This window comes from Pteropus alecto, unplaced genomic scaffold (assembly GCF_000325575.1).
Source record: "Pteropus alecto unplaced genomic scaffold, ASM32557v1 scaffold39, whole genome shotgun sequence".
Classification (NCBI taxonomy): Eukaryota; Metazoa; Chordata; class Mammalia; order Chiroptera; family Pteropodidae; genus Pteropus; species Pteropus alecto.
Window position 1 is genome coordinate 8,249,563 of NW_006443568.1, and position 27,083 is coordinate 8,276,645.

Sequence of the window (27,083 nt, forward strand, 5' to 3'; positions counted from 1 at the left end):
TTTCCACACATACATGCCTCCTTACGTCATCCAACTACCAAATTCAGGTACTCCTGCTTCCAAAAAAGGCAACTGGGCTCTCGAAGGGAGTTTTTTTATATATATATATATATATATTATAGCTTTGCAGGCTTGGATATTCTGTTGAGCCTTCTTTGGGACACCAATGCAAGTTTCACTCTGCAACTCAAATGCTGGAACCAACAGTGCAGGCCATAATCTCTCACCAGAAAGGATTTAATTATCTAAACTAATCAAAATCCTTTAATATATCTTCCGGGAAGTTGTCCAGCTTGGAAAAAAATTTTAACTTCAAAACAAATGCCCATAAATCAATATAGCTGCAGCCTACTGAGCACAATATGCCATCGGTGGGCCACGCACATCCTTCACCTAAACTCCTTCTGGAGGCTATGTAAACCTGTGCTCTGCATTCAGACTAGAGTCTCAATTCTGACTTCACAACAGTGGGATCATAGGGAAGTTTATTTTGTCTCTGAGCCTGTATTCTTATTTATAAAACGGGTATAAAAACAGTATTCCTTTAGGGCTATGTGAATTAAATGACATGCTGTAGATGGTTTGCAGGGTAGGTGGATGCTAAATGAGTGACTGACAGTAACCTTCACTATGAGAGGAAGGTACCCTCCTAATATGAAGACAGTCGTTTCCACAATGGCTGATGAAGAAGTCAGCTTCTTGTATAGCTGTGATTTTATGGACCTCTGCTCTTTATCAGGCTGCTTCTGACAGTAGTCCACGCTCAACCCAAGGGATCTGGAACCTAGCTGGCATCTTCATCACAAAGCCGCATATGTATTTCTCACAACACACTAAGTGCACTTCCTGCAACGAGGTTCCAGTATGGAAGACATCCATTCAGTCCAAACCCTGGTTGAAACTCCTTCTAAACTTACTCAATTTTAGCTTCCTTTTGGTCCTGTGCCACCTGAGCTATAGCTCAAATGCATGCAGCTATAACCAGAGAGTGGGTGATCAGGTTTAAATCACATCCACCCCAGGACAAGTGCCCAAAGCCCAGTCTCCCCTGTCAGGTCTGGGGTTCTGTCTCCTGATGAAGGGCAGCAGGCACCTCTTAACCCACTCTGCTCGGCGAGGCTTCAGTCTGGGGATTAGAATCTCTAGTTAGAATTCCGCCTTCGTCAAGGGGCATCTTTTATTTGTGGTAATAGAATAGAGAGCATCACCTCCCAAGCCCAACAGCTGTACCTTTGACAAACATTCCCTAATGGCAGTGGGAATCAGTGACGGCGACTGAATCACAACTGCACCCAAATGACAAAAGTTACGTTTAATTTACAATGTAATAAAGGTTACAGGTAAAAAGCTACACATAAAGCGTGAAAAGGCCTATTACACAAATGTACAAATCTCTGTACAAAGCTCCTATCGTTTCCTACCTTCATCTCCTACATTAGCCAGGTCTTGTCTTGGAGCTCTGGATAATGAGAGCTCTCAGTCAAGGGGGGAAAGAGCCTCCGAACAACCATCTAAACATGCCCTCTTAGAGATGTCAGTTACTTGCAAAGTAAAAATCTTTTCCTTTTTAATGGGAATTGCTCTAATTGGTCATATCCTTTAAAAGTTGCCTTCATAACACACCTTGAAAGGAAAGTAAAGCCTTAGAGAGTAGAGGACGGTACTCTGGCATCAAATGAGAAACTTCAGCAAGTAGAGTACTCAGGTTTGACAAGAAAAACAGGTAAAGTTCAAACAAAGTAGTAAGCTTAAAACTATCAATCTGTGTCTATGGCACTGGTCACAGACAAAAATCAAAATGTTCTCATTCCAACAGAAAGGACAAAAGAGAAAAGCCTAACTATTGGACCTCAAAACCATTGACTGAGGAAAACATTTTTGAGCTGAAACCTTAGCTTAACTGAAGAATTCTAAACCCTCTTTTTTATCAACCTCAGATGTGTGGCAACCCTCTTGCTATCTGGAACTTGTGAGGATAGTAAATATAAATTAGGCTGCTGAGCCCACAAGGCTGGTGATGTAATTGTCACTTCTCAGCTCTGGATTCAACCTGAGGGCCAGAAGTCTCTCCCCGGGGTACATGACTTTAAATAAAAATGATCCTAGAAAGAAGGAGAAAAGAAAAAGGAGGTAATGGAAGGCCTGGGAAAGAGCCAGGGCAGCCTATTTAAAAGGATATATAAAACATTTCTCTATACTGAAAGTGTTCTGAAGACAGGTCTTTATGGGATATTTCAACCACCCCCCACTTTAACATCACATGGTTAGGACCCCAGGAGACATTCTGAAAGATGATACTGCACACATGGAAATTTTTTCTCCCTAGTTCATTAGCTCCCCCATCACCCTTCCACCCAGTTCCCACCCAAACCCTCCCTTCTCTATGACCAAAAATATCAAATCAGTAAGGAAGGTGTGGGCTTCTTGCCCGGCCAAGCTTCTTTTGCATATTTCTTCTTCTTGGGTTCGTTGACAGCTTCAGGGTTGTAGACTGCAGGATTTGGTGCAGGATTCATGTTCACTGCTGATGGCACAACAGGAGTCAAGTCCACATCAGGGGCGAGGTTCGGGTATGGCATGGGCAAACCACCGATGAGTGCTGTCCCGTGGATGCCGTGCGGCTGGGAGCCGGCTTCACTGTGCGTAGGGGGCAGGCCCCCGTAGAGTCCTCCACTGAATGCAAAGTTCTGCATGCGCCTGCTCCCTGATTCTTCCAGGCCCAGGGAGCCAGGGCCCTCCACTCGCTTCTTCTGTGTTTACAAGGAACAAAGGAGACAAGAGTAAGGCACCAGAGTGGTGCTACTTAGCCTTTTCTATTCCAGCCCTAGAAAAATGGGAAGGTGCCTAAACCGCTAGCTTGTTTTGTTCCCCAGAAAACCTATTTCGCTATCCTGAAATCTCAGGGTTTGGAGAGACTTTACAGTTGTCACCCAACATGATGGCTCCAAACCAAGTATTCACCATCTTACGCTACACCGAGAAATGAGGAGTGTGTGAGTTTTTCATAAAGGAAAACTTATCCAGTTTAAGTGACTATTCTTTAATCGAAGGTAATATCCCTCCCTCTTTTTTGTTGTTGTTGTTAAAATGCCCTTTTAGAAAACAGAGGTGATAACAGATGGTATTACTACCATCTAGGTATTTAATTTTTTCTTTTTTGGGGGGGGAATAAGAAGTATTGTCATGTTGGGCACCAATTTTGAAACAATCTGAGAGCAAAGCAAATCTGTAGTGACTGAAAGCAGTTTACTGGTTGCCTGGGGCTAGGAGTGAGAGGGAACTGACAGCAAAGGGACATAAAGGAACTTACTTGGGTGATGGAAATCTTTATATTGAGTATGGTGGTGGTGGCCCAGATGTACAAATGTGTCAAAACGCTAATAGTATACTTAAAATATGTGCATTTTACTGTACACAAATTATACCACAATAAAACCAACATAAAAGTAAAAATACCTGCTGGTTTTGTATAATGACAACAGAACATTTCCAAAGATGGAAAAGAGCTCGAAGAGAAATGTGACATGAACACTATGAAGTTGCACAGAAAACTTTCACTTGGTACTTGTCACACTAAAGAAAGTTCATGAAAGATCTCTCTCACTTCTCTACTCCTTTTGGATTAAATGAAGAATAACCAGGAATTTGCTACCTCTTATCAATCTAGTCTAATATATCCTAAAAATTTTTTAAAAATAAAACTCCATAGCATATCTGAAAAAGCATCTCCCAATCACTTCTTGAATACTTCCGTTTTCAGGGATCTCACTCCTTCAAGGGGCTGTTTATTCCCTTTGGACAGTCCTAGCTGTCAGGTAGTTCCTCCACAGGTTGAGCAATCAGAACATTTCTGTAACGCCCACCTCTTGGTTCTTCAACATACCTATCCTATCTTTAAACCTAACCCAGGCCTGGGCTGGCTCTCCTATCTGTGCCATTCCTATTCACAAAATAAAAGCACAGCTAAAGCCAGAGGTGCCATGCGGAAATACAACGTCTCTTCCTCAACTGATAGTTTACTCTGAGTCAGAAGGAAAAGGCTAAAAAAATATGGGCCTTCCTGAACGTTGCTAGGAAGTAAATTTACAGACTCACATAGCACCACAATTTACATGCAGCATCAAGCTGGCTGGTCACCTGCAGCCTTTCTATGGCCCTCCAGGATCCCCTAGACATAGATGGAATAAAAGTATTTCCATAGGATGAAAAATGGGAGAGGACCAAAGAATGTGTTTTAAAATTAAGCACACACTTAACACTTGCCTAAAATAAAAGAGTGGATTTTTAAACCAGACTGTATGGCATTTCAAATATTGTTACAATGTGCTTCCTACCTTGACTGGGACCACTGCAGTCTGTACCATGTTCCGGAAGCGTCCAACTGAGGGATCGACGTCCTCTGCAAAAAGACATGAGGGAAGGGTAAGTCTGGTACTCTACTGGGAGGATTAGGGGTATAGGGCTCACTGAGATCAAAGCAATCACAGCTTATATTAAAACAGTAAAATATAGCTAACATTTTGAGTGTTTATTGTATGCTGGGGATTGTGTTAAATTCTAAGGTCACACCCCCTCTCTCTTTTTTTGGTTTTAAAAAAAAACCCAAAGCCTAGCAGGTAAGTATTACTACAATCAACATTTTTTAAATTAAATTTATTTGGGTGACACTGGTTAATAAAATTATATAGGTTTCAAGTGTACAATTCAATAATATGTTCGTTATACGTATATTGCATTATGCATTCACCACCTAAAGTTAAATTTCTACAATAAACATTTAATAGACAAGAAAATAAACTCAGGCTTAGAAAAGGAAAATGGCTCGGCCAGTCACCCTACTGGAGAGAAGAGGAGCCAGGACTTGAATCCAAGGCGCCAGAAATAGGCCTGTGCTTTGGACTGCTATATAAACTATACCTCCCAGCTCTATGTCATCCATCTACCAGAGTCCTTGAGATAACATGAGCCCGATAAATAAATGTTGAATGATGGAACAAAATGATAAACTTAGTGGCTTTCCCATAAACTGACGCTCTCATCTTGCTGACATTTCTATACAAACCACCTATAAATTACTTCCTTACAGAGAGGCAAGTCTTCGATGTGGTTAAAAATGGCAGTAGAAAGTTCTCCAATCTTAGAATTACCAATCACACTCAGGACCCCATAAAGACAATAATGTTCTGTCTAGAGGTAAAGACAGTAAACACGTATACTTAATTTAAACCTCCACTATGACAAAGATATACTGGATCAGCAGAGGAGAATGATATCATTGCTCTTATAGTGAAATATATGGGTATTTCCTTTAGCTATTTCTTTCGCATTGCAACTGGATAATGCTTGAGTGTGGAGGGTACTCCACCAATGAACTGTAAAAAAATATCTCCCCTTAACATAGCGCCTGTTATCTTAAACTTTGTTGAGAAACATTACGACTGCCCTATAAGTTCTGTACACTACTCTCTGAGATGACAGCTTTTTCATCAGAAGAAACTAGGAAGATACCTCACCTGGGTTGATGATTTCATCATCCTCACTGAAAGTCACCCGTGAGTTCTTCCTCTTCCTCTTTGGTCTTTGAATATCCAGATTCCCCTCCTCGATGGTGAGGGTGGAAATCCGCTTGTTGTGGGCAGTGTTGAACTCTGTCAGGTTCTATGCCAGGGTTCACAGAGGAAAGACAGGAGTCAATACAGAGAGAATTTGAAGGAGAATATATTACTAAATAAAGAAGAAAGCATTAAGGACTAACCTTGACCTCCCTAGGATTCTCTTTTGTATTCATAAAAGATCCATCACTGTCCCTAGATTGCTAATATCAGCAAGTCACCTTTAATAGAATGTGGAACACCCTCTTTGACTACTGGGGCAGTGATATTCAAAAGGAGGTGAAGGACCTGGAGCTGAAAACAGGTCATATGTACAAACATCCTTGAATTTAGGTTTTAGGTTGTTTGTTTTTAAGAAAGATTATTGTCTTAATGCTGAGAATTAAAGGAATGTGACTGTAAGGAACTCCAATTGTTTTTAAAGTAAGAGAACAGAGTTGAGAAAGGACAATTAACAGCTTCTTTCCCAGTAGCTCTCTCCTTTAAAACTCAAAAAGACACTGCCAGTGCACTTAACATTTGGCATTAATATTTTGTCACTCTGAATCCCTGCATATGGCTCCATTTCTATTCATAACCATCCACCCATCTCAATGATTAAGGTGGCCTCAGCACTGCCGCCTCTTCCCGATCCTCTGGATTCCAACCTGCATTGCAGTTTGAGATATTCCAAATGTCTTGAAAATGAAGACCCAGGGAGGACCTAACATACTGAATTTTAAAGACAGAGAAGCATGGAAGAAGCAAGAGTGATTACCATCAAGCCTCTGGCTATGAGGCTACTTCTTTAGAAGGAAATAACTTCTAAATTACAAGATATCCATGGTACTTTTCTTCCTAAAGACTGGGAAATTGCCTTGGGGTACTAGAATAGTAAATGCATGTGGGTGATTAAGGACATGCCTGCATGTGGTCTACCTGAATAGACCAGACACCCCAGTGCAGGGGGCAGACATGTAAAGAATGACAACCACATCAAAAACTACTGCAGCCTCTAGAAAATGAAAACTAGCACTTTAAAATTAAATATTGTAAAATTTTTACTCAGAAAATGAAAACTAGCACTTTAAAATTAAATATTGTAAAAGTTTTACTCAGAAGATTCCTGGGTATTTAGACGATATCAAAAAAAGCAATGCAAATGAATGAAAACTTCAGTCTAAGCCAGTGCTGTCCAATCAAACTTTCTGAATGATTTCTCTATCCGTGCTATTCATCATGGAAATCACTAGCCACCTGTGGCTACTGAGTACTTAAAATGTGGTTAGTAGCTACCACACTGAAGACTGCAGCTGTAGAAAAATTTAGCTCCCAGCCTTGGTTTCTAACATCCAGTGAAGGTATACAAGATGATCACGAGAGTCTATGGGCAGGAGACCCAGTCTCCTTGTTACCCCTGGTCATACGTAACCAAATCCACACAAAGCAGCTCTTCAAAGTATGTCACAGCTGGCCACACTATACTGCTTAAGTGGCAAAGACCTGTCACTGGGCTCAAGAAAATCTCCTGCTGCTAAGTCAATGACATTCCAAGATATACAGAACAGATACATACTGCAAAAACCAGAGTCCCAAAAGACAAAATAATGAGATAGACGTGGAATTACATCAAGCTCGGTTTCCTCCTCTGGAAGCCCTAGTAAGCCCTTGAGTTCATCATCCTCTCCACCCATCTTCTCATCTCCTTTCACAGCCGAGGGCAATGTCTGAGGCTTCTCACGTAGAGTGTATGCCCTTGTGGATGCGCCAAATGAGACTGTGGAATCGATGGGAATTTGCTGAGGCTTGTGAGGTTCCAACCGAATGTGACCCAAGAAAGTGCCGTGTGCTGGGAATAACCAAATCAGACGTGTAAGAGAGAAAAAAAAAACCAACCTGAGTTGTAGAAGGGAGAGCAGCTCCTCCCAGCATATCAGTTCTGCTTTTTAAAATGAAAATGACACTGGGTCCACTTTGCATCCCTTGTCATGGGTCACAATGAAAAGGAAAACTCCTTCACTGGGTCTTGAATCTCTTCAGTGGATTTCTTACACATCTTCAGACCCGCTGTTACCCCACATAACAAACACCACTGTTTGTTCTCTGCTGCCAGACAGGCTTGGTTCCATTCTGGGTCCCGCAGGAATGGTTCCAACCCAACAATAACCATGACCCCCAAGGCAGGAGAAAGGCATTGCTGAGGTCTGACCTCACCAGCCCCAAGTCTAAGGAACATAGGCCCCGGTGGCAGTTATGCTTGGGTTTTCCCCAGGACAAGAAAGGAGGCTGGCTGAAACAGGTGCAATATCAATGCTAAGGCAAGCCAAAATCCTACTGGAGAGTCTGAATAGTTTTCCATGTCTGCATTCTGCATGTTACAAAATGGAGAGAAAAGATGAGAAAAATTTGCAAGTAAGTACTTGTGAGACAAGGCTCTCCAAAACCATTATATAAGCAGATTGGGGTGTGTGTGTGTGTGTGTGTGTGTGTTGGGGAAGGGGGCAAGGAGTAGAACATGGTCAGCCCAGGAAGCAGGATCCTTTACATTTTACACTGTATTTATACATGGGAAAAATGAACAAACTTCAGGGCTCCATGAGGTTAAGTCTCGATTGCATTTCTGGGATTATCTTTGGCAAAGTTGAAAATCTTATTAGTTGGAGTGTGTTCATAAAATTAAAATTGATATTATTAGCAGTCAAAGCAAAATGTTGCTTTAAAGAACCACTATTAAAAAATTAAATTTTACTCAAAATAAGTATTTTTTTAAATGTCCTATGCCACTACTCTACTACATTAATGGAGCTAATCATAGCTTCTGCTTAAATTGAATCATAATTTATCATGGTCCTATAAACATTTAGATACCCATAGTCCCTAGCTCCTGGGTACTTTTTTTTTGTCCTCTGTATCTACCTATTGCCTCCTCCAGGACAATGTTCCCCCAAATCCTATTCTCTCCAGTCATCAATTATTTCAGAAAAATAGAAGTAGAGACGGGCTGATTTAAAAACCAAATATAAAAGTCTTCCTCGATGAGCAATAAAACATGACTTTGAAACTGAAGGACCCAAAGAGCATTTCACATTGCCCAAAAAGGAATATGTGAGGCGGGATGAGATGTGAGTTACTTACTACTGTTGAGATCTATTAGGAAAACTCTCTTCAGATGCTTGTGGTAGACCAAGGCAGCGTGGACCCGAGAGCAAGACTGGTGGTCAATGGTAAAGTCACACAAATCAGGGTTTCTCCCAAATAAGTAATACTTCTTCTCATCAATAATCAGTTTCTAAATAAATATTAAATTAAATATTACTTAAATCTTGTTTCAACAGGGTTTAGCAAAAATTCTTCCAATCAAATAAGTAGAGGATCTGAGTAGACAAAATTCTTTCCCATGGTAAAAAAAAAAAAATTATTTCCTATTATTCTTCAAGATAAAGAGCTCAGAATAATTTACTAACATTTTGAGGAGTAGATGGCAATCAATCTCTCCAAATATAGTGGTCAAATGTCTAGTGTTCATATAAAAAAAATTTGTCCTAATTCTATTAGATGAAAGTGGCCTGCAAAATGTTTCTGTCCATTGGAAATTTTACTAGATCTTAATTTTAGATCAAGCAGGCAACAAGAACACAAAGCTTATCTATAAAGTAATGGCTGCTTTTCGGAAAATATACAAAGGAAGATTATCAATTGGTTAGGAAAGGAAAGAGGTATAAACACATATTTATATTCTATCATGTCATCATAGCCCCATGGAACCCTTTTTAGGAAACGGAATTACATTATACATCATTGTATGAACCTCTAAATCTAAATCAGAGTTAACTCTAAGTGGGTATTTGCTGTGTCCAATAAAGAACTACTTCATAGGGCAAAGAGTTCCTGGTTTGGAGGAAAGTGTGGAGATAAACATTTATCGAAGAACTATTATTGCTAGGCATTTTAAGCATTATTTCATCTAATCCTCAAAACAACTCTATGAAGCAAGTATCACTTATATTGTTAAAGAACACAGATTGGGAGAGATAAATCACTCATTTAAGGCAACCCAACTGGTTAAGTGGCAGATCTGGGATTTAAATTCAAGTGAGAATGACTTGCAATATTAATATTCTAAACAATAATGCCATGGGTCTGAAACAATTCTAAGAGCTCCAAAATGTTTCTAGCCACAACTGTGGTACTGGAAAAATTAAACTATACAGCAGGGCCTCGAATAATGTTATCTCATTCAACATCATTCTGTTACAACAGTGATGAGATGCCACAGGAACTTAACTCTTGTTTATATCAATTAGTCTATGGTAAAACTGGTTTCATTACATGTCATTCTGCCAAAGTTCCAAGAACCTATAGACAATGTTAAGTGAGAACTTACTGTAATGCCCCGATATAAAAGCAGAGAAGGGGATTTCACAGACCAGCAACTACTATTAAAAAATTGTGGGGCTGACAGCATTGTTAACTTACTATTTTGCCAAACTGCCACTAATTAGTATCATCATAATCATTTTATAAAAGGTCATTTTATCAGCAAATAAGTAGGAAGTGCAAGGATAAAGGACCATTCTTTGAGCTGAATTTAGCTTTATGAAAAACTCACTACACTGTCCTTATTTTTCTTTTAATCCTAGATCAGTAAAGCCTGCCCACAGACTGGTTGTAGACTGGGCTATCGTAGATGAAGGACTCTACATGAATTTTTACTACCACTTCTTCCAGTTTTTAAAGTCTACAATATGACTATTTTGAAGAATAACCCTTATTCGAATATATGATGTTTTTCCTTTAAAAAAAAAAACCCTTATAAGGTCTCAAAGCTCTAGTTCACATTTCCCATTATACTCTTTCTAAAACCCCTGAGAGAAAACAGCACAAAGCTGGGTAGAGAAGTAGTCAAGCTAGTATGGTACCAAGCTAGGCATCATGAGGCTTGTATTTCATTTCTAGCTATGTCACTGAACTCACAGTGGGCTATTATTTGCCCCCATGCTTTAGTGTTCCCCTTATAAAACCAGAACTATGCCTCATACACTGATAACAGTAACAACTGCTGAGCGCTTACGTGCCACACACTGTGCTATTAGTTTTATGCTGTCATTTCATCTTCACGACCACTCTGTGAGGTGGGTAGGTACTATTATTCCTATTTTTATAGATGACAAAATTGAGGCATAATGAAATCAATTAACATATTCACTTTCACACAGCTAGATGTTTATAAGCTAGATTAGAAATCCAGGTCTGACTTCAGAGTCTAAGCCCTTTTAACCACTACATTATATATTTTCTGCACTCTATCTGCCATCGAAAAATTGTACCACCGTATGGAAAGGAATATTTTAAGAAGTGAATAAGAACTATGGGTCACACTCTTAATTTTTCTTTAAACAATAACTTACCCAGTTTCTTTCAAGCTTAGCCTTAAGGCTTAATTAGTTCGACCAGTATAGGTATGTGGGTCATCTCTGGGAAACGCTGTCTAGCAGTACCCATCTGCTGCTGGCAGACCTTATTCCAGGCTCGTAATGCTAGGCAGCACCGAAACTTAATAATAACCTGACAGCTCAATAAGACAATCAACTCCATGTCTTCTTAGACCCAAGTTTTAAGGCTTGGGTTAAATATAAGACATTCCTTTAGAATTGAGAGCTCTGAAATTTCAACATCTTATTCTCTCTAGGTAATATTTATGCAGGCTGAATCTCACTACATTTCTCACTTCTATTTATATGCACACAGACTATGTCCTCATAAACTTAAATTTGTTAACCATAGTGCTCAAGGCTAGTCTCAAGGAAATACTGTATAAGACCACCAGCTCCTAGGTTCTAAAATAACATTGACCAAATTTCTATGATTCTAAGATTCCAAAGACATGCCAGAAATTAAGGGGAGAGAAATAGAGAAGGGGCCTCCAAATTAAATATCTAACATTCATTATTAAAAGCCTCTCAATTACACAAACATGAAAATAAAGCGGGAAAATGGTATGTGTAAGAATTAAGGAAATCTGTTAACTTTCTGGACAATGCTGTTTCTGTCCAAGTGAATGAAATAATGCATTGGTCTTTCAATAATCACTAAAGCCACAATTTCCTGACTAGCTAGTTGTGCCTCTGAGTTATAACTCAGAGTGTGACTTTACACACTGGGCTTAAAAGACTCATGGCTTTTGTTTTAATATTGCACTTCTTAAACCCAGCTATCACAACATATCACAAGCCTTGGACACAAAGCTAGGATATAGATAGCTCGGTTAGTATCAAGTGCTGCCTAAATCCTTAAAAATATGCACATCTCAGGTCTATTCCTCTCAGAAACAATACAGTGATGTCTAAAGATTGTAACTCAACAATTGTGTATGGCAACTCAGCACACTCAAGAACAATGAAAGATAGAGAACATTATCAGTTAATGGAAACCAGTAATCAGAAGGATGTTTGACAACTTTTAGAGCTTTAAAAATATAAATCATTTCACAAAGGAGTATCATAGCATTAAGGCTGGCCCTCCTTGTCTGTTTCTTCTTATTGAAAACTGAAAATTTACTAAATTCTAGTAACAAAACAGACTTCTATGTCTTCAAAGCTTCATGCTATTTAGCAACAATATTTTATATCTGAAGTCTATAGTAAAAAAGATTTTATAGTCTACGGCCATGTTACCCTGAACAAGCCCGATCCCGTCTGATCTCGGAAGCTAACCAGGGTCGGGCCTGCTTAGTACTTGGATGAAAGACCACTTAGGAAGACCAGGTGCTGTAGGTGTAAAAAATAAAAAAATAAGGGATTGTAAGCTGACAAAGTCCTTGCAATCTGTGAGGTCAACCAAGGGTTGCCTCACCTTTAAAAAAAAAAAATTTATAGATAACTTCGCAAAATTATTTCAAAGAATAATCTTGACATTTTATAACTTTTAAGATAGAAGAAGCTATGACAAAGGGGCTCTGAGTGACTAAGAGAATTATGAATTAATAAAAGAATTCATCACAACTCATGTCTTAATACTTTGCAAAATACCTAGGTATCTCTCCAACATCCTGAGTGACAACAATATATTTATAGAACAGCCTTCAGGAGATCTCACAGAAAGCTTTTCAATGTTGTTTTTACTATATACACCAAAGAAAAACAACTGCGTTCAAAAGTGGAGCACTGAATCTAAATTCTATCTGAGAAAGCAAACATAAAATTGGTCTAAGACCCGAAGACTCACCACTTCATGGTCACAGTGGGCTTTTTTTTTTTTTTTCATAGTGGGCTTAATAATCATTTTTTGGTAAATAAATGGTACCATAAGAATTAAAAAAAAACTTACACACCCTAATAGCTAATCAAAATTTATGTTCTCTTGTAGTTCTTTCTAGGTGGTATTCATTCTAGAGACTTGTATAAAACCTGGACTTCTGCTAAACTTTTCCTTTACAGTACTTATTTCAATTATCACCTTGTAATTTTTTGTTTGATTGTCTTTTCCACCAGAGGAGCTGAGGACAGGAACCACATTTTGTTCACTGTTGTAGCCCTATGCTGAGCACAATGACTGGCCCATAATAAGCACTCAATAAATGTTTTGAATAAATGAATGAATTTTATCACCATTCTATTCTCTTTTTTGAGCAAACGTCTTAGTTTATTATCATCTTTAAAGGTCCTGGGCCTGAATATCATAAAAGCAACTTAAAAGTTAAACTCGATCTACATCATTCACTTTCTTCTTCAGTTATTGCTTATCTTGCACCTTCTACAGAACTTCATGTACTCAGACAGGGATTTCACCAAGTTATAGGGCTTCCAGTTTGACTGGGGTGCATAGGCCCATGATCTATTAAACCCTTCATTTGGAAGGTGAGAAAAGTCACAAAAACTGGGTGTCTGTGGGAAATAAGAGGTTTGAATGTGTTATATCACCATGTGCTTTTAATAGAAAAAAATATCAGGATGAACGAAAGTAGCATTGCTGGAAAACAAAGCACAGGAGAGGGGGTGGAAAAGTGAGTCACTGGTAAAATCTTTAGTGTGATAGGAAAAAAGAAAGACATGCATTTCCATACCTCGATTAGTTTGTCTCCTTTGACTACATCCAGATGTAAACCAGGTGGGGGTTTACCTGCCCTGAAAAAGAGTGAATAAAGCATTTTCATAATGAGTTTGTAAATGCCATTTACAATCATTGTCCTATTCGACAGTGCAGCTCTCTTACCAGCCTATAATTAGTTCATGTTCAAGCAGAAATGTCATCTACTTTACTGTTATTACAGCTCCTTTCTAAGTTTGACACTTACTTCCCCAGTGATTCAATTGCTTTAAACCAGATTTTAGTGGATCTGTATTTAGAGCAGCACCAAAGAAACCTATATTTTAACACTGATATCTACCTCAGAAAGAAAGCAGCATAGAGAGAGTGCAAGTATTATAGCTGGGTAGTCTGATCACTTGAGTTTGAATCTAAGCTTTGCCACTACCACTAATACCATATAAAGGCTGAATAAATCAGTTGGTGTTTAGGGTTGATCAAGATTAGTCTCATTAAAGAATAAACAGAGGGTACTGTCCTGAGCTCTGAGACCAAATCAGAGGTACATAATTAGGAAGTCAGAGCAATCCAGTATCATGCCCATGAAACCAGGTACCAACAAATACAAGACGTATTTATTATCCTTGAACAGTTCTTTCTACAATGGCATGTTTAAGGGAACTTTCCTCGATACTCCTATAACCATAGCATTCAAGGGGGATACACATATGTCAAAGCACATAACACAGTGCCTGGTGCATAGCAGTCTCTAAGGAAATGTAAGGTGATCTCCAACAGCCTCTTCTAAATATAAGTTTACTGCCCTGGTTCAACTTCTGAAATTAATGCAGTAAGGAACCAAAATGGACACAAAATTTGTAGACTGAAGCAACTGGGTATTACAAAAGTGCAAAGGGACCCAGAAAATAGCCATATGTTCACTTGCTTCCTGTGTTTGGTGCTTTGAAGTTTGAAAAAAAGAAGGATCTTGCCAGAGCCCCTACATTTGCACACAAAAAAAATTTTATCCGTCCATCTAATTGAAGATGCAACATAGTCATCTCACAATCTTGCCCAACTCCTCTATGGCAGTTGTTGAAAAGACAGTGGATTGGACAAAAACCCATTTTGTCCGGGAAACGCGAAAGCAATGTTACATCCAAAACGTGTTTTCTGAACTCCTACTATGTGCCCGCCCTAGGCCAAGAAGCTGGGAATATAAAGATGCATCATACAACCCTTACCCTTGAGAATCTCAATATAATGGGAGGCAGAGAAGAGTAACACATAAATACACTGTGATGAGTTACAGCAGAAATAGCTCTCAGACGGATCTCCTTGCAAGGCAATTCATAATTTTTCATCTTGTACCCTACCCAAAGACTAAATTAAATTATTCCATTATTCCCAAGAACTTGCAAAAGGATGCAAGGGGTTCATTCCAGCAATAACTGGTGCCCACTTGTGCCCGGCTTCGCGCTGGTCGCTGAGAATGCAGGGGTAGGTCAGAGCCGTCCCTGCCCTCAGGGGGCTCCCAGTATGCGAAAGACAAACAAGTACGGGACCAGGAAGGAGCAAAACAGAGGGATGCTGGTCTCTGAGGTTCGGCCAGGGCCGGGAAGCTAGCTCGTGCGCGCTCGGGACAGAGAGACGGGGGGCAGGTACGATGCTCCACAAGAGCACCAGGCATTCAGTCAGGAGTTGGGGTAAGTTCAGGGCCACGGCCCGAAGCGCCCCAGCAACCGGCTGAGTGCCTGTGGGGCAGCCTAAGCAAGCGCCTCAGAGCCCCCCAACTCTGGGTTTCCTCAGTGCCTGGGCCCGGACTCAGACTCCCGGTTCCTCCACACGCCGCCGGCCCGACGGACAGTTCTCCCTCAATCAGTCCCAAGGTCTCTGAGGCGTTCCGCTCGCTGCGAAAAATGAGCCGCCCAGCCAGCCCAGGCCAGCTTAAGCCAGGCAACTCCAGCCCTGGCTGCCCCGCCACTCACCAAGTCGGGCAATCGAACAGCGGGAGGCTGGAGCCGGAGTTCGCGGCTGCCGCCATCTTGTGTCTCCCCCTCCCATTTGGCGGGCCTGAAGCATGCCGGGAAACTGGAAGACCCAGAGGGGAAAGGCGGCATCCCAGTAGCCTGTGCGTACGCGCGCGCCCGTGCGCGCTCGCAGCGCACGCAGGCACGCACATACACGGCGTTATTAGTGGCAGTGGAGACTAGGATCTGGTGTTAAGGTTTCTTTCGGTGTTTGAGACAGTTGGCTTTCTCTGAAGAGTCTCCGGAGACTAGGGCTTTTTTGGCCGGGAAGTATCTGAGTAAAAGGGGCTTGTAAGGAGGGGTATCGATCTTCCCCTTCGTCCTCCTGCAAACATGCTCCAGGGCTCCTAAATCTTTATTGCCGCTCTAGTCTCGTTCCAGCCTACGCTCCAATCTGGAGAGGAGCCAGAGCGCAAAGCATAGGACACTGGCGTGGTCACTCATTCTGTTCTTCTGGCTCTTCTCAGCAGAGCTGCTTAACCTCACTCACTTTCCCTTCCTAATCCAAAACTGGGCTTTGAGGGCTTTTGTAAATTATCTGGAAATCTAGTGTTTATGAAAACTCTGTATAAGCTGAAGCCAGGGAAGGATCCAGTCAGAGGGCAAGTGTCCAAATCTTCAATGTGTGTGAATGAAACGGTTATTCACGTTGTGGCACCTTTGGATTTTTCAATTTTGGTCATGGTGACTAGATGGTGAACAGAAGCATCAGGATTCAGGCCTGTCTTAGGCCAATAACTGACTGAAAGAGACCAGGAGGGTCTCTTTGTAATGGCTTAGTCTATTGCATGCAAGTATGTATTTTATATGGATCATCTCATTTAACCCTCATAACACTCTTGAGATAGGAAATTATGATCCCTAAGGGGAAGCTCAGTGATTGAGATGTCCAACCTCACCCTAGAACGTGTGGTGAGATTCAAACCTCAATCCGTATGATGCCAAAGGCCATGCTCTTTAATCACCACTTTCTCACATTTAGATGTTAGTACAGTCATATTTGTTACCATGCAACTGATGCCCAACACTTTTTCACTTTTGCAGAAAACATGAATTATCTGATTTTTTTTTTTTAAAGAAAATAACTGCAAAATTATTGTTCACCGAGAAAGAGGCACTGCACAGCAAGTTATCTCCTTCTATGATGAAGTTATTTCTTTTGATTCCGTTATTGGTCCTCTAGATTTTAAATTGAACACCAGCTTGTTCAAAAGATTTTGCCCTTATTGACATCATCGGGGATCAAGTTTTAACTGCAACATAATATTAACTTGGATTTTAAAAGTATCAACTCTTTAAACAGGTAGGAGAATCACTTTTCCTTCCGGTCTTCAAAAGTACAATAAACTTATCCAGCAAGGATGTTAACTGATCATATCACTTATCAAATAACCTGTTAATATCCTCCTTTCCAGTCTTGTGATTCCAAAGACTAGGCTTATGTGGAAAATTCAAATTCTAAACTTGGTTTCAAGAAAACAGGCTATCATTCTCTCCTATGAGCACAAGGACAATTCTTGAGAATTAGTGTTTTGAGTATAACAGAAAATAATAAGGTACTTTTATCTACAGAGATTATGCAGGCCTTTGAGGTTCAATGCCTGTTTCAGGCATGAGGTGGTGTTGAAGCCATTTCTAGCTATGTGTGACCTTACACCATCTATGTCAACTTTGCCTTTCAATTTTTCAGCTTCTCTGTGCGGTCCATTATTTAACCTCTTCTATCGCTACCTATACACACAACAAACCTAGTGCTATAATATTACCCTTTTAATTCTTTAGTCCTTGGCCATGTCCCTGTTTCCAGCACAGCTGATATTCACACTGGCTTGTGATGTAATGACACCTTACACTTGCTTAGACCTTATAAAGCAAAATGCTCTTTGTTTGAGCACCAGTGATGTCAGTATAGATCAGCAAACTGAAGGACAGCAGTCTAGACCCTCACCTGTTTGAAATGATAAGACTGATAGGCTAGCGGTCTTTGGATTTTGGTATCTCAACAAAGACAGATTAATTTCTTAGACATTGAGACTTCTTTAGAATAGAACCTAAAGGTACTGGAGCATATTGATGTCAGAAAACTTTCTTAAAACATCTTTGATATATGAGTAATCAAATGGAGACATTGAAAAAAAAATTGTATGTGTACAGAGAGTACAAGCAGGAGGTTCCATTTAGCAGGGTGGTTAACGAAAAGTTTACAAGGTACTGATGGAAGAAAAGATGTTCATGAAAAGTTGGGTAGACATTGTTATTACTCTAGGTTTTTAGAGAAATATTCATGAAAGAGGTGGTGAGCAAGAGTTTGTGTCAGTGATACATGGAGATAGTATATAGTGTCTAAAGGTGTGGTTTTAAAGCCTGAGTGCTTGAGATCAAATCCTTGCCCCATCACTCCTGAATTGTGTGCCCAAAGCAGGTTACTAACTTACTATACCTCGTTTTCCTAAACCATAAAAAGGGGACAAGAAAAATATATCTCCTATATGGTTTTGTGGGTATAATAAGAAATGTAAAATGTAAAATATTTAACATTTTGCATAATAAAATGTTGGTAGCAAGAGCTCAAATATTATCCCACAAATGACCATTCACACATAGAATACTTCCTCAAGCCTTTGAATTCCTGTATTACAGGGGTCCCCAACCCCTGGGCTGCAGACCAGTACCAGTCCGTGTCCTGTTAGGAACCAGGCCACAGAGTAGGAGGTAAGCAGCAGGCAGCCAGCAAAGCTTCATCTGTATTCGCAGCCACTCCCCTGCACTAGCATCACTGCCTCAGCTCCACCTCAGATCATCAGGCATTAGATTCTCATAAGAGCACTGGTCCCTGGTGCCAAAAAGGTTGAGAACCGCTGCTCTATCAGACTGCCTGCCATTCCTAGCCTCAACTTCTTCAGTTGTAAAGTGATGGAGCTAGGCTAGATGAGAGGTTCACACACATTACAGATGTCATGGACTAGGGAAAAAAATACAGGAATGTCAACTTTTATTTTGCCAACTAAGGAAATTTCAAAATGAAGACTTCCAGCTAACATCATCGCCTTTTCATTTTCATAATCTTGAAATACACTTTTAAAAAAGTTGGGAGGTCATTAGCTCAGCCTCAAAGACGGTGCTTTAAAAAGACCACTACATCATTTTTCTCATTTTTCCATGGACTGGTAAAAATTCGGTCCTTAATCACAGTCCAACATTAAAAATTCTATTATTTCAAGTTTATCTTTAAAAATTAAATGCTACTTTGTCAATCAAATTTCATTTTGGATAAGTATTAGAATAAACTACTCAGTTGACCTAAAAGTAGGATCAGGGGTTGGGAATCAAAACCTTTCAAACTATTTCCTGGTTAAATGGAGATTCTAAACTAGTTGTGTTTTGTAGGCCTGAAAGGCAATACTGAAAAATTCTTTGAAACCTAGAGATACACTAAACATGCTTAGAAAACCCAGGAGGAAGCAGGTGATTCCTAGTCCTAGGAAACAGGATAGACTGAAATCTGAGTTGGATTTGGTCTGCATTTAGTGACCAAAAGCAAAAGCTTCATTCCCATGACTGACGACAGCCTTTGAACAGAAGAAAAACAAAACAAAACGGAATGGAGGCGGCTCAGGGTGTTTTACTTTGCACTGACTGAATGGTAATTTCATTCTGATATTTTTGCCCAATGGTACGATGCATTGTATCACCACCCCTTAACAAAACAGAAAACAAACAAACCAACCTATCCTGGGAGCATCAGTCTAGCAGCTATTAAGTTCTTGTTCTGGAACATTCTTAGATAAAGAAGCCAGCCTGAAATTTCTACTTTACTCTATACAGTACTACAGTTTTAATTCACTTGAAGAGAGAATGCTATATCTAATACTTCTAGAACATTCCGTAAAGAAATAAGAAGAGAAGAAATACAGAGACAAATAGAATTTTTATGCTCAGACCAAACCCTTGTGATCCTTATAATCAGAGAATTTCACAGCTAGAAGAGAGCTGTTGAGAGACCTTGGAGCCTATGGGTTAAATGATTTGTCCAAACACCTACAGCGAGTTAATGGCAGAGCGAAGATTTTTCAGGCCTTTTGTATCCATCTAGTTTTTAACCTCTAAACCAATGGTTCTCAACAATGGTTATACATGAGAATTAGCTGAAGCTTTTAAAGATCCCTATGCCTAGGCTATATTCCAAACTAAACTAGAATCTTGTGGCAGGGGCACCTAGGTATTGGTATTTTTTGTTTCTAATGGGAAGCCAGAATCAAGAACCACTTCCCTAGATCATGGTGCCCCCAATGATGAACAAAGCACAAATAAGGAGGAGTCTATGAACAGGTTTATTAGGACCATTTAGCAGAACCTCTTGGCAACTGCCACAAATTCCAGGCCAAGGTTATATTTGCTACCTATGACCACTATTACCACCACCACTGGATTACACAGTATTATAGAAAAGAACTATGGTGGCTTCATTTTACCCAAACTGAAATAGTTTTTCACAACAAGACTTTTTTTTGCCTGGAACATTACAAATGATGTATCCAAGTCCAGCTTTGATTTGGAGTCGAAGAGGCAGTTGATCGTAGAACCAAGGCGTTAGCTCTGAAGCTGCTGCTTGGGCTTCTGTGACATTCCAATAGCTCCATCCTGTTTTTCAAGGAAGGAATTGCAGCAGCCCCTATACTGCCCCCAAACCAACCCTTACTTAATCTCCAGTCTTCTTGCAGGTCTCAATTTTTCTCAGGACAGCACATTACCTAATATCTACCACATTAGGATATTAACTCATAAAAACTTACTACAAAAGCTTTTAAAATGTTTATTTGTGTTAAGTGGGTAGAACGGTGCAAGAGTGCAAAGAAACGTATGCATTTGGACCCTTCTTTCCTTGCTGTTCACTTCAGTTTAGTAAAAGAAGGTTAACATTAAAGAGAGTAGAAGAAAGTAATATAAATATATATCCAGGGGTAGCCAAATCCTCTAATTCTCTAAAGGACGAACTGAAATTGTTGGCCCAATTCACATTTATGTGACAGCCTAAAGAAATTACATTTCCTTTAACTGCTCTAGACCTGTGAAGAAGGGAGGTGGACAACATTTATATTACAAGACAACAATCTTTTATTGAAACATTTTTTGTCTAAAACTATGCATGGAGAGATTAATTTCTTGTTCTTAAGTTAAGACGTCTAACATCACTATTCCAAACCAGTATTATTTACAAAAATGAACCTTTTCTTTGCTTTATCGCCAGGTTCATGGAACTAAATTTTAAACCACCTTCAATCTAGCTTTTGAAATCTTCCTGCCATCAAATACCCAGCGACCCTCACAGGGGAGGGGCAGCCTTTTGACAGCAACATTCATCATTCACCAGGAATGTAGAACCACAACTGAACAACAAAAGGATTAAATCATTCCAAACAATTCCTATTTGCTTTCCAAAAGCATGCTTCATCTAATTATCCCTTTCTATACAGACAGGTAGGAGAGGAATCTTTTGGAGTGTTAATTAAATTAATCTCTTCAAAAAGTGAATAGGATGGTTTAGTGTGTATATGGATGAACTGCTGTGGATGACACTAGCAGATAATAAAGTAAACTTTAAACCCAGATTAACATGTACCCCCAAAACTGGCCAGCTCAATCAGATACTTATTTAATCTGGATCACGTGTGCAATTTTTTACTTTCTAGTTAAATACAGTGCCAAAATCTTTCAAAGCACATAGATAATAGGCTTCTTACAAATTCAAATTAAAATGTTAAATAATACAAATTGCTGGCTTATTATATATACATTTTCTGACAGACTCCATTATGTTGGATGCCAGAAAGTAATTCTATCTCAGTTGCTAGTAAAAAGGTAAATCTTGTATACACATAAAAAGACAATTTATAAGACTGTAGTGTCACCTGTCAAAACAAGAATATCTAGAATGGAATTTGCAGTAAACACTTGGAATGAAGGGCAATCAGAATAGAAGAGAAAGCAAAATCCACATAAATTAATTCCTAATTTGAAAAATCAATAAAATGTGTACATAAATTGATAAATACTGTCTCCATAGGACTAGTTAGTAGTTAGTTTCTAACTAAATTATTACAGGATGTTCTGGTGTATGTTCTCTTCTTGTGATCAGTTTGTTCTGGCAAAACTCCAGCAAGCACTTGCTTTTGAAAACAGTTCAGTGGGAGAAGGCTCTGAAGCAATCACTTTTTATAAACTAGCCACATAATAAATCCGAAGAGAGCAGCAATCACTGACAGGACAAGCACCAGGATACAGATCTTCTTGCGAGATTTTTTCTGAGGAGGGAAATATGTACAGAAGACACTCATGAAACAAGTAAAACTTTTATATCTAAGACTCCAAGAGTGCTTCATAAATCTGCTTCCTGGTAATTCAAAATTAACTCTATCCATGCATGAATATGTGGAGACCTTCCCAAAATCTCAACAGTTACCAGCACTGGGCAGTAGTGCAAGTTCTAATTCAAGGCTCCCAAATACAAGTTAGCAAAGGAAGTGTTTATACCAATACTGCTAGGCATTATTTGCAATAAAATAAGTTATTTGGGCATGTGTATTTTAATAAAGGTTTTATACTTCATAAAATTTTGTTCATTATAAAAAATATAGACAAGCAGAAAGAAGAGAAAATAATCACCCAGATATAAAACTATTGACATTTTTATTATAATTCCTTCTGATCTTTTATCTATGCAAATTGTTATTTCATATAATTGGGATCATACTTATGAGGTTTGATGTTTTTCTCACTTAACGTTTAGCATAAAAATTTCATTATAAACTCTTCATAAACCTCTTTTAATTCCCATATAATATAACATTGAGTGGATGTAGATAATTTACTTAATTGTTCCTTTGCTGTTGAATACTAAAGTCATCACTCGGTTTTTAAAAGGAAACACTATTATTACAAACAAATTTAAGAATTTTCCCAAGTAAAATATAGCTATCCTAGGAACATGGAAAATGACTGAAACACTTTATTTTTAAAAAGCCATGCAACACCAAATTGTGAAATGAGAAGAACCTCACTCACAGTATCAGTACATTGAGATAAAGACCCAGATAAAAACCATAAAGCCAGTTTCAACTATATGTAAAATATCACTTTACAAAAAGTAGATTAACCTCTTTTTATTCAGATAAGTAACTGCAAATAGATAAATAGCAGTCAGAATTGATTCTACGTCTACTATCTGTTGGCAACAGTCAACATATCTGCAAAGACCTACTTTGTACCAATTATTATCCTAACTAAAACAAATTTTAGCTGTTTAACTATAAAATTAGCCTTAAACCAGATTTAGGTAGCATGATAGATATGAGGTTAGCTTTGTAGCTAAGAGGCTTGTATGTAAGTTTATTCAAAGTTTGATGCCTTTTTGTAGATCTCTCTGCAAAGGAAAAACCTAAAAATGGAACTGGGTCTCAATTATGACCACTCGCCTCCAACTTAAGCTTAAGCAAAAGACTGCAGCTGTTCTCAATGTGTCAGTGTACTCTGATGGCCCATAAAGTCTGCATCACAGAATGACTTTCCCTGATACCTGCTTTTACCTGATAGTAAGCAGCTCGCTGTAACTGATCAGTAGCTCTTTCTACATGCACCTCTGAGCTTTCCACATTGGCTTCTATGCTATCTGCAAAAAAGAAGAGCAGTGGATGTTTCAAGACTGTAACTTGAACAGACTTATGCAGTTATGGGTCCAGCTATGAAATCAAAAGTTACTAACTCCATAAGAGAATAGCCCTATTCTTTGGAAATAAACACTGAAACATTTAGGGAAAAAGAGTTATGAAGTATACAACTCACTCACAAATGGCTCGGAAAAAATTACATATATACATATGACAAGAAAAAAACTTCTGAGGTGTTCTAAATAAAAATTACAGTGGTCAGGGAAGTGAAAGAGACAGCACAGTTAAGCTGTTAAGAGCTGTGGACCAGCTCTGACAAAACTGTTCGCATTCCTGTACATCTGTTGGAATTTAGGATAAATTTCCAGGTGGCTATTTCCACAGTAATCCAAAAGAGAGAAGAGCCAGGCACCAGAGAACCGCAGGAGCCCCGCTTCTAATTTACACATGAACTTTCCAAGCTGCTGCTCACCGCCAACCCAAGAAGTGAGTGGACACTTCTTCCTTTCTGTCTCTGCAGCGCCTAGCTCCGCTTCACCTTCTCCCATCCTGTGTCTATAGCTAATGTAAATTCTTCCAGAACAGCTTACACCTTTCTCCCCCCTACATGATGTATAAAAAACACTTGCAAAACTCAGGGACAATGAACATGTTCTCTCTCCTACCTAGCCGTGCTGCAGGTGGTCTAGACTCCATGCCCCAAGACCAGTCTTCTTTTTTTTGCTAGCAATGGCTTAATGAACTCTTTCTTTTAAAAAGACTTTCAGCCATGGATGTTAAAATATCTTGTTTAACACATATATAGAAAGAGCGAGAGCAAATAAAAAGTAAATGGGGCAGAATGTTAACAAGAGGTAAGTCTGTGTAAAGGTTATAAAAGAGTTCCTTGTAGTACATATTTTTGCAACATTTTACAAACTTGAAATTATTTCCAAATAAAAAAGCTTAAAAAGGAGTTACTAATCTCATAATTGTACAAGTTTCTGGAGATAATGCTGGGAAGCTGAGAGCTATTTCTCTAAACAGCCAGACTTACCAAGAGGCTATGGCAAGTAAATGAAGCTGAATATTCATGGAGGCCTCACTTTAACTTCTTTATTTGACCACATATAAAAATTGCCAAGAAAATGAATTTAATAAATTTTTAAATGGCATTCTTAAATTCCTAAGATGCATTTTACTGACTTCTTGGCATATAAATCCTATCAACTCATCTCTATGTAAAAGTATTAATAATACATACCAATCAGATCACCCTGGTCATGGATCATCATTGCTAAATCTTTAAAAATCTGATTGACATCCAAAATGTCGGCCTAAGGAACACAAAAAACAATTAACAGTAAGCAACATGTTAGAAGATTCATTTCCTCTACTTATCTAAAGTTAGTAACTTACCTAAAGCTATTAACACATTTTTTAAGACTTATAAGTCCTATATAAAGTTCTTAGAACTGTGCAATAAACACTTCATAGTATTAGCTATTATTAACTATTACTTAATTGGTCCCTATGACATCCCAATGAGACATGTATTATCCCCCCATTCTACAGGAGAGAAAACTGGGGCTCAGAGAAATTTAATGACTTGTCCCAAGGTCTCATGGCGGCAGAACTGAGAATTAAAAGTTCAGGATGTTTTCATTATGTTACTATGTCGCCTTTATATCTAATCATTTAGTAACTCTACAAGCATTGAAGCCAGAATTAGATTTCAAAGGCCATGCTTTTTCAATTGAAATACACTGCCTCTTAAAATGCTACAATAAAAAACCTTGAAAGCAATGAATTCCTAATCATAATTTGTCAAGAATAGTTCTTGCCAGCACCTCAACTACTTGCTAACAGTCTGCTAGTTGCTGTGGATACAAAGGGGCTTTTTAACTAACTGGGGGTTGAGGGGATGAGTACATAAGATAAATAAGAAGGGCTTTTTATGGGTAATGACTAATAAATGGTATAGAACATTGTGCAGAGGAGAAAAACTTAAGACTTGAATTGTGCCTTGAAGCAAAAGAGAAGCCATATAAAAAGAAAGGTAACTGAGTTAAAGAGCAAATAGGCCAGCCCGGCTGAACGAAAATGTGATACTGTAATTTATATCAAATATAAGTTTTGTCTTCATCCCATTCCCAGGAGAGCTCCTAAAACCCTTAGAATTTCCTAAGTGATAAAGGATAAAAGTGACTTTTGTTATTCATAACAAGCCCCTTTCAAACACATGAGTTTGTGTTAATGACCTGACTTTTGGAAAGCCCCTAAGGATGGGGCATGGTTGACAAGGAAACCTGCCTAGTGATTAGAGGTTAGAAACTTTCAGTCTCATTCTGGGGAGGGGAGAGACTCTGGCGGTTGAATCAATTCCCAGTGGCCAATGATTTAATCAATCAAGCCCATGCACTGAAGCTTCCATAAAAATCCTAAACAACAGGGTTCTGAGAGCTCTGAACGCGTGGGAGTCCTGGGAGAATGGCACACCTACAGAGAGCATGGAAGCTCCCCACTCCTTCCCACACACCTTTCCCTATGCATTTCTTCCATCTGTCTATTCCTGAGTTGTATCCTTTAATAAAAGTAATCTAGTAAGCAAACTATTTTCCTGAGTTCCGTGAGCGACTCTGGAAAATTAATCAAACCCAAGGAGGGGGTCATAGGAATCTCCAATTTATAGTTTGTCAGTCAGAAGTACAGTTGACAACCTAGACTTGCGACTGGCATCTGAAGTGTGGGACTGAATCCTTGATCTATGGGACCTGATGCTGACTTCGGGCAGGTAGTGTCAGAACTGAGGTAAATTGTAGGACACACAGCTGGTGTGACGGAATTGCCTGATATGGAAAACATCCACACATTTGGTGACCAGAAGTGTCAGAAGCGTAGTGTGAGAGTAGAGGAGACACATAGGGAGCGTGTTGTTTTTCCATTAGAACAGGGTTTGCGTGTTAGATGTAGAAAGTGACTAGATATGAAAATCAAGCCTGGCTAAGGAATTTGGACTTAATTCTGATGAATGTGAAGTGCCCATTATATTCCTGACATCCCCTAACTTACATTCCTTTCCTTAGCTCAATATATCTCACTCCCTGCTATAACAGTATTTCTGTCAGAAAACCAACTTGATGATTAGTAATAGCAGGTGAAAAAAAGACACAATATATTTGAAGGCAGTAAAATAATCAAACTTGAGAATGAACTGTCTCAGCTAAAACCAGACACTAAAGGGACCCAGGACAGTGGATCTCAACCCTGACTGCATATTATAATATCTGGGGAATTTGTAAAAAAAATTATGCCCAGGACCTGTTATGGATATTTGCCCATTTTAACCCTACAGAAAAACTGGAGCTTCACATAGTCCAAACTAATAATTGGTGTGTGGCGAAGGAGAGGTGGGGCATTTAAAAAAAAGTCCAAGTAATTCTAATATGCAGTCAGGGTTCAGAACCACTGCCACCGATGAAGGTCATGGAGGAGCTCAAAGTTTCTCCTCTTTACAACTCTCTTCTCCCCACTGCCTCCAGGGATGGCAGTCTTCTACCTCTATGGACAAGAAAGCTACTCAGGTTTAAAGATATTTGGTCATTCAAAGTTAAAGTTGAAAACTCAAGTTAAAAAAAGGCCTTGAGACCTCTCCTTCAATGCCCATCTCAAAAACTGTTCCTACATCTCTGACCCACTGAAGTGATAACCACAATTTAGGATTAGATTTTGGGAGGCATAAGAATGGAGCAATCTTTTTGTCCTGCCTTTATTCTGGGCTATTCGGACTAGCA

General features: G+C 39.2%; 2 protein-coding genes, 1 non-coding gene and 1 pseudogene across 3 annotated transcripts in view; 1 reads left to right on the forward strand and 3 right to left on the reverse strand.

Annotated features, from left to right (window-relative positions):
- Window positions 1-1,297: 1,297 nt before the first annotated feature.
- On the reverse strand, window positions 1,298-15,752 carry PPP1R8 (protein phosphatase 1 regulatory subunit 8). Its single transcript, XM_006924356.3, has 7 exons — window positions 15,605-15,752; window positions 13,654-13,714; window positions 8,727-8,880; window positions 7,220-7,440; window positions 5,514-5,658; window positions 4,335-4,399; window positions 1,298-2,750 (listed from the first exon to the last, which is right to left on the reverse strand). The coding sequence occupies exons 1-7, from the start codon at window positions 15,658-15,660 to the stop codon at window positions 2,397-2,399; spliced, it is 1,056 nt and encodes a 351-aa protein (XP_006924418.1). The 5' UTR covers window positions 15,661-15,752; the 3' UTR covers window positions 1,298-2,396.
- On the reverse strand, window positions 11,707-11,872 carry LOC112473072. Its single transcript, XR_003043903.1, has one exon.
- Window positions 12,249-12,367, forward strand: LOC112473009 (annotated as a pseudogene).
- A 4,206-nt stretch (window positions 15,753-19,958) lies between the features above and the next one.
- Window positions 19,959-27,083, reverse strand: part of STX12 (syntaxin 12) — a 32,104-nt gene continuing 24,979 nt past the window's right edge. Inside the window, exons 7-9 of the mRNA XM_006924357.3 lie at window positions 24,554-24,626; window positions 23,230-23,312; window positions 19,959-21,948 (exon numbers count right to left, since the gene is read on the reverse strand). Coding sequence (XP_006924419.1) covers window positions 21,853-21,948; window positions 23,230-23,312; window positions 24,554-24,626 — 252 coding nt within the window. The 3' untranslated portion in view covers window positions 19,959-21,852. The remainder of the gene's footprint in view (window positions 21,949-23,229; window positions 23,313-24,553; window positions 24,627-27,083) is intronic.

Excerpts from the sequence above, each read along its gene's own strand:
- PPP1R8 (XM_006924356.3), bottom strand. The coding sequence starts at position 15,660 with ATGGCGGCAGCCGCGAACTCCGGCTCCAGCCTCCCGCTGTTCGATTGC. Across the intron at positions 8,881-13,653 it reads AAGGAGACAAACTAATCGAG|AAACTGATTATTGATGAGAA; the intron begins GTATGGAAATGC and ends ATATTTATTTAG. Across the intron at positions 7,441-8,726 it reads CCTAATAGATCTCAACAGTA|CACACGGCACTTTCTTGGGT; the intron begins GTAAGTAACTCA and ends GGTTATTCCCAG.